This window comes from Netta rufina, assembly GCF_964035555.1.
Source record: "Netta rufina genome assembly, chromosome: 4".
NCBI lineage: Eukaryota > Metazoa > Chordata > Aves > Anseriformes > Anatidae > Netta > Netta rufina.
This window is the reverse complement of record NC_140127.1, coordinates 35306135-35321615: the sequence shown is the minus strand read 5'-3', so window position 1 is coordinate 35321615 and position 15481 is coordinate 35306135. Positions and strand designations below refer to the sequence as shown.

At 40.0% G+C, this 15481-nt stretch overlaps 1 protein-coding gene across 2 annotated transcripts in view; it reads left to right on the top strand.

Annotated features, from left to right (window-relative positions):
- The window catches only part of SMAD1 (SMAD family member 1), a 46487-nt gene extending 39531 nt beyond the window's left edge, over window positions 1–6956 (top strand). Inside the window, exons 5-8 of one of the 2 annotated variants that reach the window (XM_084286767.1) lie at window positions 1230–1451; window positions 3498–3754; window positions 5584–5729; window positions 6551–6956. In XM_084286767.1, the coding sequence (XP_084142893.1) occupies window positions 1230–1451; window positions 3498–3754; window positions 5584–5727 (623 nt within the window). In that variant the 3' untranslated portion in view covers window positions 5728–5729; window positions 6551–6956. Of the gene's footprint in view, window positions 1–1229; window positions 1452–3497; window positions 3755–5583 lie in introns of both variants that reach the window. The other variant, XM_084286766.1, reaches the window with a different exon arrangement.
- Window positions 6957–15481: the final 8525 nt, after the last annotated feature.

The window sequence follows — 15481 nt, the reverse complement described above, 5'->3', positions numbered from 1 at the left end:
TTTGTTTGGGGAGGAACTTCTTCTGTTTCATTTCGCATCTCAGAAAAATCACAGTGGTGTGATCTGTGAACAAAGGAAAGTATGAGCAGGAATATGACAGAAAATTTTAATTGGTCTTAGTTGGCTGATTTCAGTTAAGACTTGGGGTTGGAAGAAGGAATCCTCTGGCCAGAGAAACAAGTTTTCCTGAAACACCAGTCTTATTTTCATGTTAGCACTTTGGCCTGTAGTTAGAGCTTTAATCTGCAAAGCTGGTATCTTAGCAGCAAGTCCAACTGCGCTAGACTGAGGAGGGAAATAGTCTCCTTCATCTAAAAGAAACCACATAAAGCAACCACATCCCTTCACTAGCCTCCTTTTATTTGGAGGCAGTTTAATAATTTGTAGCTGTATTTGGCACTTGAAAGAATGTGTACTGGGTGGAGACATCTGAAGGAGCCTTTGCTGTTGTTGGACACCCACTGTGAAACTCCCTTTGGTAAAGATCTTCTGAAGAAACTTTTCCCAGTGCAGAGCCACAAGTGTTACCTCAAGACTACCATGTGTTCCTAGAGCTTGTCAGATAGACCTTGCGAACCATGGATTTCCTATTGGCATTCTGCACAGTTCCCAGCTTTGCTTAGGAGCTGCTGAGGAGGAGCTTGTCGCTACCAGATACTGCAAAACCAAGTCCTGAGAAGTCCTCGCTCTGGAAGTAATTCTTCTGTTGGGGAACAGTTGCAGGTTTTTTATTTGCTAGCACTTGATGAGTAAAAGGTTCCCATTAATAATACCTACCTTGATTTCATCTTCTCTTTGATTCAGCAGAATTATTAGGATTCTGTGTGTTAGGCCCTTGTTCAGGGTTGCGATGTACAATTGCAGAAGTGTTTCTCTGCTTTCCAGGCCTGCGCCATAGCATGTTGTAGAAAATACAACAGGGTTATTGGGGCACTGCTTGGTATGTTGTTGGGAGCTTCCTGCACTTTTCTGTGGATATCTAGTGCCAGCCTTTTCCACTTGTGAGTCTCGTGCTAGTGAAGTTGAGATGAAATTATCCTATTGTGTGTTTGTGGTAATGAAAAGTTCAAAAATAACTGAAGACAGAAGAGCCTTTCTTTAACTGCAGCTGCTTATCCAGATCATCTTTCAGTGATCTTCAGCCAAAATCTGCAGTTTTATGAATCTTTAAATCTCAGGCCTGTATTCCAGTGCCGCTAGACTGTAACACTTGCATGGTTGCTTTACAGATGTTCAGGCAGTCGCTTACGAAGAGCCAAAGCACTGGTGCTCCATTGTCTATTACGAGCTGAATAATCGTGTTGGGGAGGCATTCCATGCTTCTTCCACCAGCATCCTGGTGGATGGCTTCACTGATCCTTCAAACAACAAAAACAGGTTTTGCCTGGGGCTGCTCTCCAACGTTAACCGCAATTCCACCATTGAGAATACAAGGCGACACATTGGCAAAGGTGGGTTTTAGATCTTTGCATCCTTTTTTGGGGGGGGTTCTTTTGCGGGGATATTTCCGCTAGGAATGACAGCCTGGGCTACTTGCTTCAAGAATAGGCTGCTCTTCTCAGTATGCGTGATAAGTGCTTGTTAGAATATTGGTAAATACATAATTTTCTGGCCAGGTCTCATAAGCACAGTATTGTTCTTACCTGTTGTGTAATTAGAGGAAATTTTTATCCCTAATCAATTCTTTATTGCCCAAAGCCTATCATAACCTTAATTAGAACAAGAGCTTAAGGCAGTTTTTTTAATGAAATATCTTGATTTATCTTGATTATGGGTGCATATGGAAATCCAAATGATAGTTCTTGGCACAAAATTTTTATCTGCCTTTAGTTCCAACATAAATTAGCTATCCTAGCATGTTTTTAGAAGGACAACTTGCTAAAACAGTTTTTCCAAGTGCATTTTTAAAGAAGCCGGTAAGCTTTTTTCAGTGGGAATCTTGTTCTTCTCTTCTGTGGCTGTGACAGTGTCCTGCAAAAGAGAAAAACTTCTGGTTTGTGTCTGACTTAATACAGTCCTCTTCTCTGAGGACTTGCCTATAATGCAGATGACATGCAAATCTGACATTGGCCCTGCAATGGGGTGTTGCTGCCAGACAAAGTTTTCAGGAGCTTACGTTATTAGCAAATTTTCAGAGACAGTTGGGAGTTAACGTGTGCCCAACCTGTGGTTATGTGGAATAAGTGTCAATTAATGAAGTATCTTCTTCCTTAGAGCAGTAAAGAATTGAAACCGAAGGAACTGAAGGTCATCAAGTTTTTGCCCTTAGCCTGGAAAACTTTTCTCTACGGGAGGACTTGAGCAGCTCTCAGCAGTACGCCCCACCTGTGCTGCGCCACTCAAGTCCTAACACTTCTCCCTTCTTTTCCGCCCCATCCATCTTACCAAGTATGAGGATATTTATTTAACACCTCATTCATTTTCCCTTTAAAAGTAACCCAGCTGCAAGCAGACTCGTGCTGAAGCACTTAACTGTATGTGTGCCAAAGCAGAGCAGAAAAGACAAGGAAGCTGTTGAATAAGTATGTGTGTGTAATTATTGATGATGTAGAACTGTTAGTCTTTGAGGAAAAAGGAGTAAATCCTAAACTTGAAAGCAGCCATAAATTGTTTTGCTGATCAGATGGTGTTATATGTGTTCCCACACACGTACACATACAGAAAACAGCAAAATCTTACATGACAGAGCACAGTCAAGGCATTCTGATGGGATTTCAGTTTAGTTTTTAAAGTCTGTGTGTTTGCTTCTTTGACTCGTGATGTTGTGAGAGGTGAAAGGTTTGAGCAGCAAATAATCCATTTATAAACACTAAAGGCAGATTTTCTTGGTTTCTCAAAGCCTTTGGAATTGAGTTCTCCCAAGCACATTTCCACAGAGGTTCCCCGTATGTCACATTTTTGGGCATTGCTGCCACCAGTGATGGGTGAGGGAGTGGGAAATAGCAGTGAGGACTGGGAAGTTGATATGCACCCTCATTTGACAGACACATGAAGAATATAAGGGCCATTTTCTTCTTCCAGCTTGTTGGAAATAAAGCATTAAAGTGAGCTGAAAAAAGCCTCATGCTAGCAAAAATAGCATTCAGGACTTTTTGAGAGAACCCAGTATGAGGCTGTTTTATTATCTGCTCTCCCCTCCTGCATTCCCAGTTACTGTTTCTCATAAATATAATGAGAACAAAGTTCAGCTGGCCTAGCCATCCAACGTACAGCATCAAAATTACTGCAGTACTTGCTGGATTATTGTTGTTGAATATACAGCACATTAAAATACAACAATTACTGATTAACCTCGTATATGCATACCTACATACACACCCTCCTTTCAAATCATGTACTGATGGAACATAAAAAAAAATAAAGTTTTAAGACAGAGTATGGTCTGATATGCAATTAGTGTTAATCTCTTTAAGCAGAAACATATGGAGACATACCATGAAAAACAGATGCGTGGTGTGAATTCATCTAACCTCGTAATGTCAACATTCTCCTTCCAGGTGTTCATCTCTATTATGTTGGTGGAGAAGTGTATGCTGAATGCCTCAGTGACAGCAGTATTTTTGTGCAAAGTCGGAACTGCAACTACCATCATGGTTTCCATCCGACCACAGTGTGCAAAATACCTAGTGGCTGCAGTTTGAAGATTTTCAATAATCAGGAGTTTGCTCAGCTTTTGGCACAGTCAGTGAACCATGGCTTTGAGACAGTGTATGAGCTTACTAAGATGTGCACTCTCCGTATGAGTTTTGTAAAGGTATGTGAAAATTTGCTTGAGGTTATTTCGTAAGCAAAATAAATATTTTTTTTTCTTAACGTGGTGATTCTGAATTGTTGATTGCCTCCCTCCATCAGCCTGTTAATAACTTCTGAATTTAAATATTTATGGAATAGTGTTCTGGAAGTGTAAGACAGATCTGAATGATATTAAAGTTGTCCACAGACCAAAATCCATCTCCTGATGCATAGACTTTGACAGCTGAGGTGACTTGCAGATGGTCTTTCTTCAGCTTTCTCTTTATTCACTTTCTGAAGCGTTGCTATCATGTCTGTTAACTACTCCAGTTTCATTGAAATGCCTCTCTGAAACGTAATGATTCAATTGAATACTTCTATTTAATGTGTATATAGATTGTGTGTGTGTGTGTGTGTGTGTGTAATTATTTGCATAATTACTCTAGATTTATGGGGCTTGTCTTTTTAATTTGGGGGGGGATATGGCATGGTACAATACAATAAGCTTTGAGAAGAGAGTTGAGTAGTCAATTACTTGGCCTAAAAATGTAAAAGCCACCAATTCACTACATAGCATCAGCTTTTGCCCCTTTAAATTACACTGCTATGGTCTGTGCCGACTCCTGTTCTCAAAGATGTTCAGCTGAACTTCATGCTTCTGTTCCTGGCTGGCATTTTTGGAGCTGGAACAGCCATGAAAGTCATTGCAGTGGTTGTGGGAATGCAGATAGCATAATCTTCTAAATCTGTCCTGATCAGCAGCTAGCAAATCAGGAGACACAGTAATTATTTGGAATAATACACGCACCTTTCTGTTCTAAGGGGACATGTAAACTCAAGATTTGTTATGTGGCTACAAATATCAACATGTGTACTGATTTAAAAAAAAAAAAAAAAAAAAAAAAGTCTGGTCACACATCAGAGGAGGATGGAACTTTTCAGATGTGTTAGGGTAGGGACTGCTAAAATGCAGTAGGTTGTTTATGGCTCCACATCCTGTAGAGTTGTACAGCAGTGCTGTCTGTACAGATGCACAGGACCTCCTGCGTATTGGATGTTGCACTGCATGGTGTTTGGAGCTGCTGCTGCCAGTGTTGGGAGCTGAGTAATTCCTTCATTAGGGGTTAATGCAGAGCAGCATCATTGTGTTGTCTACAGACCTCCACCAAAAACAGTTCTCTTACAAAATGATTTTGAAAGCTGTTTAAATATCTGTTTATATCCTTGGTAATAACTGTTACTAGATTGGATATGAGCTGAAAGAAGACCTATTGGCACTTGTCTTAACTTGGGAAGTAGTCTGCTGGACAGTTATCATGCCTTCTTTCTCCTAAGAGTAATGTTTCTGATCTATCACTGTGTTTGTTCTGTCCATCCTGCGAAACATGCTTTGGTACTTGTCGGACAGATGCCTCACCTCCAATTCCATCATGTCAGTCTATGAGCTCATTTTTTAATTCATTGATCTGTTGTCAGCATTTTTCCCCGTTTTATTCTATTTTTGATCTTGGTGCGTAAGACTTGATTATCCCTCTTTTCAGAAAGTTTATGCATGGGACGTCATGTAACTGGTGGTGAGGTGTGACGAAACTTTGCATTGCCAAAAGTTGTCTTTGAGAATTTAGAGCCTCATTCCAAGAGATCACAAAATGACACTTCTTCCTTTTTTTTTTAACTTCAGATTTGTTTGTTGAAATGTGATAATTGAATGTCATCCTGCTTGATAACCACTGTTGAAAGCTAGATTATTTCAGTAAGAAAGAAAACAATTCGTATGTGCTTCTCACATATTCGTTATTATAAAATAAGGTGATTTTTTTCTTCTTTCCCCACTTATTGTTCTGTTTCCAGGGCTGGGGAGCTGAATATCATCGCCAAGATGTAACGAGCACTCCATGCTGGATAGAGATACACCTTCACGGTCCCCTTCAGTGGCTGGATAAAGTACTTACTCAGATGGGCTCTCCTCATAATCCTATTTCTTCAGTGTCTTAAAGGTCCCAAGCTCTTGCATTTTGCAAACAATTGAGCCTTGCATGTACTTGAAGGACGTATGAGTCAGACACACACTTCCCCCTCTGCCCCCCGAACTGGCAACAGCTGAATAAGAGCCATGAAAATACTGTGACCAACTGTTGGATTCAGAAAAAAAAAAACACACAACAACTCTTTGACATACTGTTGGTGTCAATAATTTTAGTTTACGTTGTAATATTCTATTGCAAAGTTGATTTGTATGGCTTAGCATAAGGGGGACAACTGAGCCCAAACCATAGTCTGTCGGAGCAAGTTCCCGAAGGATCATCCTGTAGTTGGCACTCTGAGATTTTTTTTCTTCCTTACGTCCATTGCTCACTTTTTTTTTTCTGTGTCCTCTGGGGCTAAGAGCCAATGTTGGTGAAGTCTGCCTTTTGCAGGATTTCTGCAGTCCACTCTAAAACCATTTGTCTAAGCTGATACTTGCTGTTCTCTTTAAAAGACAAAAAAGTCATATGGCTTAACCTCAATAACTGTGTAATAATCTTGGAAATTGTGTCCTGACCATACTGCTGTAAGAATGTTAGGTATGTTTTTGCTAAATGTATGTACGGTGTATTTGAAAGTTTAGAAATTAATTAGACTTAGACCATAAAGGAGTTAGGAATATTTGAATGGGGGGAGGTGGGAGTGGGAAGGGAAATGACAACTGAAATGTAGAATATATTGTAAACATAGCTTGCTAGTTTAAACAGAGGTCTGAGTTTTTGCTGTGCGTTTCATTTTTATAGTGGCTTCGTCTTGTTAATTCTGACTATTTTTGCCTCTTCCCCCCAAACAGTTGTGCAGCTGGTTAATTCTTTTACCTGTGAAGAGGACAAAATGCCTAATTCCTGCAGTTTGAAGGCTGCAGCTCTATGTATTTCAAGACATAATTGTACAGCGTGCTCTTTAACTATTGAGCAGTTTTATACAGTGTATGTAACAGAAGTAGGCTTTTAATTTTGTAAGAGAATCTTGTTTTGCCAAACATAGTAATTGTTAATTGTTTGGAGGACTTCAAAATCCCTGTGTGGGTCTATTTCAAACTTTTTAAAAATATATATTTTTAATTTTTATTTTTTTTACTGCTTGGTTTATTTTTTTCTTTGATCTTTTATATTCACATAAGCTGTAATACTCTAAGTACCTTTATTCCAAATCTTAGTGGGTCCTCTTTACTGGAAGTTTTGAATAAAACCTGTTGTTACTGCTTACATTTGATTAAAACTTTGTCTTGTCCACTTCTTAGTAGATTTTTTTGACAAACCAGATACAGAAACAACTTGGAGAAGGAACAACCAGAAGTGAAGAGACACATTATCTCTCATACTGACTTCAGTAATAAAACAAGCTCTCTAGAAAGACTTCTTAACTAGGCAAGATTAGAATGGATGTAGTAACACTGAAGTATCCTAACAACTTTGTAAAATTTCTTTGAGATCTGATCATACAATATCTGAATGAGCCGAATTTCTGTGCTTTTACAGCCTGCTAGGTGTTTCAGTAAAACTGTGGAAGTAACTTCTAAGTAAGCACTATTGCATGCTTACTGAGTTCTGAGAAACATAGTGAGAAATACTTCACATAGGAAACATTTCCTACAGGAGATAGGAACTCAGATGAGATCTGGCTTTATTTGTAGTTGTAAAATGTATGAGTGAGTCTCATGTCCTCTCTTGAAGAAGTTGGAGGTTTCCATCAAAAGAAATGCCTCCCTCCATTACAGTATTTTTCATCACCATTGTTTGAATGCCTGTGTTCCATGAGGAAAGTATTTGGAGAGCACTTTTGTGTACCAGCCTTTACCTCCTTTCTTGGCTGCGTGCCTTAGGCAGGTTTACCTTGTGGAGGGTGTTGCTGCCTCCCAGCTGTTTTGCTGGGGACCTGCTGGAGGTGAACACTCCTGCTCCCTGCCCTAGTGGCAGGCCTCCATGCCCCTTTCCCCACACTTCTGACCTTTCTCTGGGGAGAGATGAGGGAAGAACAGTCCCTTTACACCTGCAGAGTGTGCTGCTTGGTTGGATGATGGAGTTTGAGAGATCAGGAGTTGACTGGAAATCCAGCACCTGGGCCTGGCTGCAGTGGGTTGTGGATCGCTAACAGGAGCATGGGGGAAAGTCATGAGAGTCACTGAGATCCTCATGTGTTCAGACAGACATATGAATGTGAGCATCACTGTAATGATGCCTCTTTTTGGAGACTGAGTCAGTCATCTCCAAAAGTCAGTCTCCAAAGATTGACTTTGGAGTCAATCTTTTACAAAAAAAGTCAATCAAGTCAATCTTTTACAAAAATCCTAGGCCCATTGCTTGGTCCAGTAAAGGTTTTTTAAAGTAACACTTCTCCCCTTGTGAACTGGGGGGAAAAAATCCATGTTGTTCAAGTTCCTTATGTAGGAGAACTTGGTTAAGGACTGATTTTTGTATTTTTTAATGATTATTTGTAAGCTTTAAGAACAAAATTAACTTTTCTTAATTCAGCTTAATGTTTCTAATAAGTAGTAGTCATGGCACAAACATAAGTCTTGAAAGTACATAAAAGTTGAAGATGACCAAAAAAAAAGAGAGAAATGTTTGCTCTTTGCTCAGTCTCTGTTTTTTGCCTTCAGCCCCTACTACATTAACTTTCAGCTGTTCCCAACCAGGCTCCTTCCTTTTGTTGGAATACAGCAGCAGTTGGGTAGTGACATCTTTTTTTAAAGTTCAGTAACCATCAATCATGCAGACGTTAAGAAATAAGAGTGTTTCTGCCTTGCCATATTCGGATGGTTCTGTGAAAGCTTTAGTAAACTTTGAAATAACTTTGGAGTAAGTAAAGACTGTTTTGTTGCAAATATTTTTGAATGTTAGTGTCTTGTATGTCTTGGGCTGCCAGCTGGGGAACCAAACCAATAAAACCAGCTCAGATGCCATAGTCTGACCATTCTCATCCTCAAGAGATGCTGCAAAAGCTCAAATCTGTTAGTATGTCTATTATCTTACATTGTTTGATATATTTTTTTTATAAAATTTGATATTCATAGTTTGCAATCAGAAAAATGCGGATTTATATTTCAAGAACCTCTGTAGGAATGTAGTACCATAATTTGTCTCTTTTTTTCTAAGTGGGGATTGAGATCAGCCAATACTAACTCTGTAGTCTGTTAGAAACTTTGTGGGGTGTTAGTCTTTTTGAAGTTCTCTTCTGTTTTGAATTTTTCTTTGCTCTTGCAGTGCAGTGTACATAATATTTTCTTTATCTGTTATCCAGCTCTTTGTGTTGAGGAGACATTAGGTGTAAGGAAAAAGTACATCTTCATGTGATGGCACAGGACATCCCGGCTGGACTTTCTTAGATGAGCCAAGTGGATTGGAATAGCATCTGAGATTAATAGCCAAAAAAATAGGAGATATTCCAGAAATTACCTTGGAAGAAATAACTGCTAGCCTGAGGCTCTTGTGAAGATTTTTGGAGTGGCTTGTAGAAATTTTCTTACTGATTTGCCTTTTTCTGGATAGTTGGAGTCAGAAAGTCAGCAAAGGCATGGGACAAGACAGGAGGAAAAGAGTTTTTCTTGCTGACCTTGCACAAAGCAGAGAAAGATGAGAACTAGAACCTCTAGGGGAGCCTACGATGCCACCTCTGTAACCAGGTGAGTCTCTGTGAGCCAGTTGGTGATATTTCCCCATATTTTCCTGGGTATAATCTCCTGAATGACCAAGTTAAACACAAAGAGACTACTTTATGAAAATATTTGCTCATCTTCTCCTAGTAGTGACCCTCTTGTCTTTTCACTTTGGAGTTGAACATGTTTTGGCTTTTTAATGCTAGAGAGAAAATAACTCTTCCAGGATGGGTATGACTTTTAAACCATATAAAAGCCTCTGGTGAGCATTTAAAAGACTCGATGAAAGCTAAGGGAGGTAGTCACAGTTACTTGTGTGGTTTTCAGGAAGTGCTGGAGAACAATAATTTATATTTTAACATATCCTGCTATCAGAGAATCATGGGTTTGATCTTTGAATGCTCACAAAGCTGGCATTGCTATCTAGTTTGATAAAAATATTCCTGTACTAAATCACTTCTTTTTTTTTTTTTTTTTTTTTTTTTTTGCTAATGCGGGCATATTTTCACAACTGCAGTTTTTTCTAGTCTCCTCTATGACTCTCACCATTTTAAGACAATAAATTAATGCAGAGATGTCTGAAACTTCTGTGGCCCTTTCTTGGTGTGCTTTTTCTCTTTGATTTTTCTGTTGTCTTGCCACACTTCAAGCCTTTGAACATCCTGGAAGCTAGCTCTGTTTTGGTGGTCTCGTGTATTAATTGCTGCTGGTTCGTTCTGTTCAGTAGACTGTAGCCTCTTATTCTGCTCTTGAGGTTCATGATTCATAACTGTGAACTGGCAGTCACCTTTTCTGGATTTGTGCCTGAATATACAATACGATTCTACCATCACCAGTCATGGTAGAGCAATATATTTTTTACATACATCATCTCACAGTTCATCTTCTCCAAATACATGTATAATTCTGTGAGGGAGAGAAGTGAAAATGGCTCTTATTTTACTCTGTCCCATTCTACCCTTGACTTAGACAGTTCAACCAAGAGACACTCCCTTGTCATGGTATCCTTTCTGGGTAAATTAACTTTCTTTAAGTCCACCTCCCCAACTTCTGTATTTTGATGATGTTCCTTGTTTTCCTAACCCTTTGCGAATAGCCTTTTCTCAGATTCTTTTCTCATACCTACTGCATGGTCTGTTTTTCAGTCAGAAAAACAAACAAAAAAAACCCCTGTAACATATGCTAGCCAAAGGCAGGTGAAGAATGAGGAATTATGGATTGCTGTAGGCCCTAGAAGCCCCCCAAAAAGATGAGCATGGTTCACAGGCTTTTCCAGTCCCTGCCATCTCAAATGATACTTTTTTTGGAGGAGGAAGGTGAATGCTGTTGGATGTCAGTTTTGCTTGGGATTACTGTTTTAAAGACTTCTACAGTTACAAGATGCACCTCCCTCCTTTTTATGGAGGTATGTCACATGGTTTGCATCTGACTGAAATTGTCGGCCAGGCTTTGTACTTGGTGTCTGTGTTCTCCAACTGTTGCCGTTGGCTTTGTAAGCAAGCACTGCATGTGTTCTTGCCATCTCTCGCCAAGCAGACTCCAGAATAAACAAGCTGTCTGGCTTGTAGAATGAAGCTGATGTACTCTCTGCTAGCCCTGGTGGCCCTTCCTCAGAGGGGAATCCTCGGCAGGACAACTGAAGCCAAGGCATTACTTTGTATGGCCCGCTGATGCATGCAGGCTGGCTGGAGCAGGCCCCTTCCCGAGGGCTGCTGACCTCATGAGGTGCCGGGCCTCTTCTGAGGCACCACAGGCTGCTGTTCTGCTGCACACCACCACCAGTTTGTCCCCATACGTTTATGTGCTGAGAACTGCTGAGGTAGAGGGCTCTGATTTTCCTACTCCTGTTCTGTTGAGGTAGCTGAGGTGGCTCCTATTTCATTCATCCCAGCGGTAGGAGATGATGATCTCTTCAGCTGCAGCAGCTCAGTCTGATGAAGTGGTGATCAAGAAGCTGCTGCAGTGGAGAGAGATCCTCCAACACAAGAGTAACTCCAGTTTGTCAAACAAACAAAACTTTACAAACAGTATAAAAATCTAGAAATTGATTCAGTCATTTCAGGAATGTAAAAATTTTTATTCTAGTGAGCATGGATTCTAGTGAGCACATCTGGCCATGAAGGTTTGAGTTCAAAGATCTGCAACCTTTCTTTAAAACTTGAAGGCAGCTGCTAGGTAAATTTTGAAGGAGAAACAGAACCTTCATGTGCTTCAGATTGTAGAGAGGATTTGCAATCTCTTTTGGTGGTAATAAAAACCTGCTACTTACAATTCTGTTATAGTAAATGGAAAGTGAGATATAACTGTAAGACATTGGGTACTCTACTTGCTAAGCAGGCTTTCCTTGCTCAGAGTTTGGTTTAAGTGGGCATACCACTTGTTTAGACTTGGTGGAAGCTGCTGCTGGTCTTCATAAAGAATATTCTGATTTTCGTATTGCAGCTTCTTTCTTTCCCCAGTATGCTGGTAACATGCAGATGCATTCTTTCATGTGAAGAAAACCAATGTCCCTAAATGCTACTTCCCTGACTTTTGTAATGACCTTGGGCTTCTTGGTTTTCTTTTTCCTTCAGTTTACCAAGTCCAACTTAGAACAAGCAGGAGAATGAGTCTGGATGTGTGCAGTGCTGCAATAAGACTATTTCCCAGAGCACTTGGTTCTTGGCAGGAAAGCACAGTCTGTCTCGTTTCTGAGCCCTTCACTTCTGCCTTTTACTGATACTTTTGGGATTGGTAATCCTGAGCATTTTCAGATAAATGTGTAGAGACTGAAAGATGGCTGCTGTCCCATCAGATATTTCTTCAAACTTGTGGACCGGTCTCCTCAAGTCAAAATCACCATAGGCCTTGGTGCTGGCAGCAGCACTGTTTTAAAAATTGATCCAAACATGGCTTCGTTTTGAACATGACTCAGGCAATGGTTTTACTACAAACAAACTTTACAAACCTCTCAAACACAGCTTGATGCCTGTGTCTGTTGGATTTGGTCCATGCCACTTTCTAAAGTGGTATAGAAAGAAGCTACCTTGATCTGTGTGCTCTGAAGAATTATGTTTCGAGGAGATGGATTTTTATGTGGTGCCAGGAGAGGAGCTTTGTAAAAACTCTTTCATGGAGTAAGTTTTAATTTGTGTATGGGTTTCTTTGTGCCTCTTCTCGTAACAGTTAATTTGGTGCTAATTCAGAATATAATGTGTGCACTGTGTGACCAGTCTGTTTTCTTGACCCATTGTATTCCTCTTGTTTTTTCAGGAATCGAGACACTGCAGTAAACGTTCCCATGATTTCTGCAAGACACAGGAGAAAATTTGAACAGCTATATAGCAGTAGGGTTTAGTTTGAATAGAATGAGTTCGCAGTTATAGAAAGAAGCATTTGCATTTTTATATTCAAAATATTTTTTAAAAAATAATCTTCAAAACTTTTTCCTAGAAAAGTGCTTGGATATTGACAGGGCATATGCAACACTGTAAACAGTTACTGGAGGTAGGAGCCTCCTGCTTGAGGAGCCTGATTCTGCAGAGCATACTGCCAGTGAGGAGCCACGTGTTTTGTCTTGGGGGATCTGTTAGTGGCATACAAGTCCCAGATTAATCTGGATTGCAGGTGATCAACAGAAGCAAAATAGGTATGTATATAGCAGGAAAGGAAAAGTCATTGAACTTGGTGATTTTTTTTTTACAGGCTGGGCTGCTTGGGTTATGACGACACAAGTAGAAGTGAATCCCCTTATCTTCTGCCAGATGTAGATTTAGGATGTATCTACCTCCTATGGCCGTGTTGGGGAGGAGGGAGAGGATCTGTGGTGGTGGGACTGATGAAGCTGGCGAACCAAGTGTTGGAAGGGCAGGCAGAAGAGGAGTGACTAGCTGAGAAGGTACAAGCAGATCTGTTTGCTGACAAATTTTTCTTACGGTCACTTGAGAACATCAAGGGAATGTACTTTTCTGTGCCAGCAGCTGTGGGTGGGTGGTGGATCCACATGGCTGTGCAGTTGCATGAAATGATCCTAGACACGTTGATCAGACCTGGAGCTTCACAGCTCAACATACAGGAGGCTGCCATGTGTATGAGCATCGTGCGGGACTGGGGCAGGGAAAGGATGGCCTGATCATTACGAGTAGTTTCATCATGTGTGCCGTGTTTCAGTGTTGTCTGGCATGGTTTTTCTTTCAACAGTAAGGTGGATGAAAGCATATGCAGAGTATGTGGCCTTGCCTTTGTTTGTCTCTGTGCTCTGGTCACCCCTGGTGTTTTGTAAAACACTGCTGTGCTTCCTTGCATGGGAAATCACTGTGGCCTCACAGGTGTTGTATACAAGGAGCTCACTCAGTCAGAGTTCATTGTATCTACAACTCTGTGTAGTATGCCTGAAAAATGTGACATGCCTGTCGCATAAACAGGAAATGACCCTTGGGGGGGACTGAGTGTAGCTGAAAACCTAATCTAAATAATGCCGTTAGTCGTCTCCATATGGTAACCTTTCATTGCCACGCAAGTTTGGAAAACATGGTTGTAACTGGCTTCCACATGCTGGGTGGATGCACAGATACCAGATGTTGCCTTGCATGTTTAAGTTTCTATCTAAAATCAATCTGAAGCACAAATATTCTATGTACAGAAATTGTGGGTGAAAGCCTGCATGTGTAAAAGTTAGTATTTACATGGGAACTGGGCTGGACCTATAGCACTAGAAACAAGGTTGAGGTTTCTTTGATCATCTGAGCTTCTTACGGCAATAAATAGTTGAAACAAAACAAAACCAGGGAGGTAGCATACTTAAAACATATTTGACGATATGTTTTCATTAAAAATATATAGTTGTCATAAAAAGATAGAATAAAATGTGTTTTTAAGTGCTGGCTAGAATGTCAGTAAAGGCTGGCTTCATTTCTTAAAATCGCCAGAAACAATACCATGTAATGTAGCAATAGACTGACGATATCCTCTTTAGTCATATAAAATTTAGGCACTCTCAGTTTCTGTGCTTTCATGTGTATAATCTATGATCTGTATTGTGTCTGTTTTTCAAATGCAGAACTAGAATGTGCCTTGTGAAGTTCCTGCCTCATTCCATGTAGCCCGCTCTCTCTTTCCGAAGTCTTTCCACCTCCAAGTTCTTTATGGAGTTGCTGAGAGCATAGTAAAAGGGTTGGTTAATAAAAGTAGAGTAAAAATTACATGAGGTACTGTAAGAAGGCATTTAGCATGTACCTGGAAAAACAACAGTTTTATTTATATAGGTATGTTAAATAAAAGTATTCTCTTTATTGCTTATGGGAAGCAGAACTTGCAGACTGCATGTCTGACAAATTTAACCTGGAATTGCTGGTTTGCTACTGAAGTAAAAATACTGCAATAGGAATTACATTTTAAATTACCTTCCTTACAGAAGGCAAGCCCTATAAGACGTTATTTTCAAGGCAAAGGTAGGAATGGAGAGCAGTGACTTACTTTGCTCAGTATGGGTTTGTTGTGCGCCAAATTTGTTTGTGCTCCTTTTAAAGTCACTTTTCATAAGAGTTCAGATTTGAAGATAACAACCAAACAAATGGGTCTGTGTGCTTGTAGGAGCCAACTGTGCTTGTTGCTGTTCTCTAGCAGTATCTGTTGGGAGTTGTGCTTGCATTATCCCTGAATATCAAAATAGAGATGTACCTAAAAATTGCTGTACCTGAAAAATGGAGCTCAATCCCATCTGTATGGTACACAGTAAATTAGCTACCAACTGGCATAGCCATTGCGTAAGGTCCAGTTCTTCATGCAATACAGAAGTTACTTCACACTACAGGTGGTTATTCTCTTTAAATACACTATAGGGCCTTTCAGTGATAATCATGTGATACTATGTCGGAAATACACAGTGTTAATGACAGAATAAAGCTTGGGGTGCACAACACATTTTTGTCTCATCAAATGTGCTTAAGTGATGATCTCATTCTATTTTTGTCTGGAAAGTTGAATAAAGAGATGAAAGGAAATGAGAGATCATAGTCCTGATATGTAAAAAGAGAAAGGAGAAAAAAAAAAGTACAGATCTGCTTCAATTCTTTCCACCCCATCTTGTAAACTAATTCTGCCTCTTAGGAGCCTACTGGAGGAAAGGGAAAAATCTGGATGGACTTG